General features: G+C 42.4%; 1 protein-coding gene across 1 annotated transcript in view; it reads left to right on the plus strand.

Annotated features, from left to right (window-relative positions):
* The first annotated feature begins 6 nt into the window (after positions 1-6).
* The window catches only part of MCM8 (minichromosome maintenance 8 homologous recombination repair factor), a 14664-nt gene continuing 9978 nt past the window's right edge, over positions 7-4692 (plus strand). Inside the window, exons 1-8 of the mRNA XM_014310388.2 lie at positions 7-313; positions 495-569; positions 855-937; positions 1109-1258; positions 1590-1693; positions 2550-2748; positions 3571-3656; positions 4532-4683. Coding sequence (XP_014165863.1) covers positions 181-313; positions 495-569; positions 855-937; positions 1109-1258; positions 1590-1693; positions 2550-2748; positions 3571-3656; positions 4532-4683 — 982 coding nt within the window. The 5' untranslated portion in view covers positions 7-180. The remainder of the gene's footprint in view (positions 314-494; positions 570-854; positions 938-1108; positions 1259-1589; positions 1694-2549; positions 2749-3570; positions 3657-4531; positions 4684-4692) is intronic.

Raw genomic sequence — 4692 nt, forward strand, 5'->3', positions numbered from 1 at the left:
AGGGCTGCGAGTGCCCGCCTGGCCCCGGGGCTGCTCCGAGCGTTCCCCGCGCTGTGCTAGGGGAGAAAGGGCCTGCCTCCCGCGGGGTGCCCTCTGGAAAACAGCACTGGCTTCAATTAAGTGTCTTCTGGTGGAATTTGTTTCCTCAGCTCGGTTTGCTGTCGCGTCTGGCAGCGGGAGATGAGCAGGGAGCTCAGGGGCAGAGGATGCGCCCGGGGCAGAGGCTTCCAGGGATGGCGAGGAGGATGGCGAGGAGGAGGAGGATGGCGAGGCAGAGCACAGAAGGGAGAGCCCAAAAGGATGCCCGAACCTGGTGAGCCAGCCCCTGTGCTTCTACGTTCTGAAGCCGTAATGCTTTTCTTCTAACGCACTGTGCTAGGCAATTACAGCTGCTTGTCTCCCGTGGTCAAAAGAATCACTGAGAATAAAACTTGCAAAATTTCGCTATCTGTATTCTTTCAATCCACATTATTTGTTTTTTTTTCTTCCCCCAGCAAAATCTCGACTAGTCCAGTCAACGATGGACCAATTTATTCCCTATAAGGGCTGGAAACTTTATTTCTCTGAAGGTATTTTAAACCTATTTTTCTAGAATTTATTACATGTAGTGTTAGTAGAGTTACAAGTTCAATAAAGAACAACCAAAATTTCATCTGTAAAAACATAAATACCATAAAGATTTCACTCTTGTGATATGCTGTAACTTTTGTGATCACTACTGGGATCCTGTGGAGATCTATCATCTTCTGTAGTTTTGCAGTGCAGAAAAACAATGGAAGAAAAATTACCTGTTTATGTATTTTGTGAAGTGGAAAGAATTATTTCTGTCACTAATGTGGTGTGTTTCTAATTAGTTTACAATGACAAGTCTCCTTTTGTCCAGAAGACTCAAGCCTTTGAAAAGTTTTTCACGCAGCGCATTGAGCTTTATGACAAGGTAAAAAACAAAGCCGAACGTATCCCACCCCAACAACCTGTGGTTGATACAATTTTTAGTGTTTTTTCCCATCAAAAGTAACCTCCATCACACACCTGAAACATTTAGGACATAATTTGGGTGTTTCCCTTCTAATTTGAAGTGTATTTTATCATTTGTGGTGTTTCCCAGGATGAAATAGAAAGAAAAGGAAGCATTCTTGTGGATTATAAGGAGCTGATCCAGGACAGAGAGCTGACTAAATCAATACCAAATATATCTGCTGAACTCAGGGACATGCCCCAGAAAATACTGCAGTGTATGGGTCTGGCAATTCATCAGGTAAACACGAGGTTCTGATACATGGAAGCAGAACCCTCACAACCAAAAAGAATCAGTGACACTTAGAAGCCATTATGTTACAAACCCCACATCTCTGTGTTTTTCTTTCTTAGGGCAAATTACTTTTTGTTTAAAACTCAAATCTTTCCATCTCTCCTCTTCCTGTATGACCCTCAAAATCACATTTTGATGCTGCTTTGGTCTTGGTGCATTTTTCTTATTAATCATTGGATCAGATGGCTAAAACTAAATGTAGTTCTACCACCTGTGTCTCCCCCTGTTGGGAGTTCTGATTCCTGTGGGCATCTGTGTCCCCTCCTGTTCCATGCAGGTGCTCACCAAGGACCTGGAGAGGCACGCGGCAGAGCTGCAGGTGCAGGAGGGATTGCCCCTGCAGGGGGAACCTGTCATAAACGTGCCTCTCATCCACGCCAGGTAAGGGGGCTGGGCACTTCTTCTTTCCAAGGAAGAGCTGTTTGCTTCCTGGCTAATCCTTGCCAGTGTCCATGCATGGCTTGCATGTTTAAGGGAAAACTGGGCTCTGTGAAGCTTTTTCCAGGAGAGCACTCTGCATTCTGCTTTTTCTCTTCACTGTGACCTCATGTCCTTGTACAGAAAAAAGTGAAATGAAACCTCCTTATAAACTGAACAAACAGCTTGAACTAGAAAAGCTTGTAAGTAGAGAAGTGGCTTATAAGCAGAACAACTGTTCTAGAAATAGAATTGTATTGATTAAAAGCAGAATTATTTAAATTTCTGTTGACTGGAGAAGTTTTTAATGAAACAAGTCCTTAGAACTTTTTTTTCTTTATCAGAAGTAATGGCATCTCACACTTCAGGGGTCTGGGTGTGTAAGCTCTACTGGAGTTCAATTTACCTTTTAAAATTTATTTTCTTTTTTATTATTGTTTTTAATTCCCTGCTGGTGGCGGCAGAGCTGTAATAAAACTTTAGTCCTTCTGTGTCACAAGTCTGAATTCCAGGCTTTGTCTGAAACTATGGAAAGAGACACTTACAGATGATCTTAAATGTATTGCTAGGCCAGAGGTGTCACTGGATAAACAAACTGTACTGTTTGAGGCTGTTGAGGTCAATTCATGTGAGAATATTGAATGTTCTGCTGCTTTCTAGAGCAAGAATCAAAGATTTGTACCATGGATCCACCGAAAAAAATACTTCTAAGCGGTTTTTTTCTGGATTTTACCCTTTTTAATTGGGAGTAGGAATTTTTGTCTGTGTTTGGATGGGTTTGGGGGTTATTTTTGTCCTCGTTTTCTGTGTGCAAATTCAGGGTGTACAACTATGAGCCTCTAACCCAGCTGAAAAACGTGAGGGCCAACTGCTACGGCAAGTACATCGCCCTGCGTGGCACCGTGGTGAGGGTCAGCAACATCAAACCCCTGTGCACCAACCTGGCCTTCGTGTGTGCTGCCTGTGGGGATGTGCAGGGTGTTCCTCTCCCTGATGGGAAGTACACCCTTCCCACCAAGGTAAGCCAAAGCCATGGAACTTCATGCGTTTTGGTGTGTTTTCACAAAAAGCAGCATCACAGATGTTAAAAAAAAGAGAAAAAGAAGTCTTTAAAGCTAGGTTAAACAACTGACATGTTGAAAAATAACTAAACATACCATGCAACTTTTCTTACTTCAGACCCTTGTTACTTGTAAAAAGTGTATGCTGCTGGAACAGGATATGTGACAAAAAATACATAGAAATTCCCTGAAATCTGAAAAAAAATATTATCTCTTTTAATTTCCATTTCACCAGTTGTGTTTAAAAAGATCCACCTTGCTGTGGTGATTTTCTATGCTTACATTGTTTGGGTTTTTTGTTTAGAACTTTCTATTTTAATTTAACTTTTTATTATCTGGACTTAAGAAGCCATTAGACATAGGACAGTGCCTGGTAATTCTCAAACCAGTTCACTGAGGGGATCACACAATTCTGCTGTGTTTGCTCTAACAGCTATGAGTCAGAGTTCAGGTGTCTGTGCTTGATAGAGCCTCATAATTATGTACATCCTAATTTGTAGCCCTAATTTAATTGTCTTTTCCTGGAATGATGCTGAATTTTATTTCTTTGTGGGTTTGGGTGGTTTTTGGTGTTTTTTTTTTGTTGTTGTTGGTTTTTTGTTTGTTTGTTTGGTTGGGTTTTTTTGTTTGTTTTGTTTTTTTGGTGTTTTTTTTTGTTGGTTAGTTGTTGTTTTTTTTTTGTTGTTGTTTGTTTGTTTTTTTGGTTTTAATCAAATAAGGCAATTTCACCCTAGGACATTAAAAGAGGCTGGGAATGAGTCAGAATTCCTGTTGTTGCAGTGCCTTGTTCCCGAGTGCCGGGGCCGGTCCTTCACAGCTGACAGGAGCTCTCCTCTGACCACCACAGTGGACTGGCAGTCTGTCAAGTAAGCACAAAAATGTGATATGGCAGGACACTCAAAAAGTGACAGGATGGCTCAACCCATGTTACACTGTGTGATTTTAATAATCTTACTCTTTTGCAGCCAGCACTCTCCAACATTTGTATCACAAAGCAGTTGTTTTATCCAAGTGCTGATATACTTTGTAACCTACCCTGTCAAAGTTTCCTGGAAATTCCTTCTGCCCTTACCCAGCTCTTAGAGAGATGCTCAGCTTTGCTCTTTGCTACATTTCTCAATAATTTCTAATTGCATCTATGATTTCATGATTCCCTTTAATGAGCTGTAAATCAGCTAGAAAAACCCTATTATGTTACATTGGTCAGCTGTACCATTTGACCTGAATGAGCTGGAAGTAAACTGGAGAGTTAAAAATCTTGAAGTGACATACATGTAAAATCTCGTGCTGTTCTTAGCAGCTCCAGAGGGCGCTGTTCATCACAGCTTCTTCGGTAAAGCTTGGCTTGGCTTCCAGGGAATCTCAGAGCTCCACAACCAGAGAGTCAACTGCTCCTCTTGTTATGGTCTGAGAAATTCCTTGGGCTTTTCCAGGGCTGAAATACCTATTAAGAATTTATGAGGGCTATAATGTCTGAGCTCTTCATTTTTTTTTAATATGGGTCCCTTTTACTTTATTAACTGTACTTATTTCTACATGAACATGCTCATCACTGGTAGAAAATCTGCATTTCAACTCAGAGTTCACAGTTACTGCATTTCTGGGCCTTATGCATGATTTATACCCATTTAGTGAAGCATGACCTGAGGAAGATGCCCAGAGCTGCGCTGGAGCTGTGTGCTGCAGCTGCACTGGAGCTGTGTGCTGCTGCAGGGTGTGCAGCTGCCCTGGTGTGTTGCAGGGTGCAGGAGCTCATGGCAGACGACCAGCGGGAAGCAGGACGGATCCCGCGCACCATCGAGTGTGAGCTGGTGCAGGATCTCGTGGACAGCTGTGTCCCAGGGGACATGGTCACAGTCACAGGCATAGTGAAGGTGGCAAGCACTGAGGAAGGTGAGTGAA

This window comes from Geospiza fortis, unplaced genomic scaffold, assembly GCF_000277835.1.
Source record: "Geospiza fortis unplaced genomic scaffold, GeoFor_1.0 scaffold99, whole genome shotgun sequence".
NCBI lineage: Eukaryota > Metazoa > Chordata > Aves > Passeriformes > Thraupidae > Geospiza > Geospiza fortis.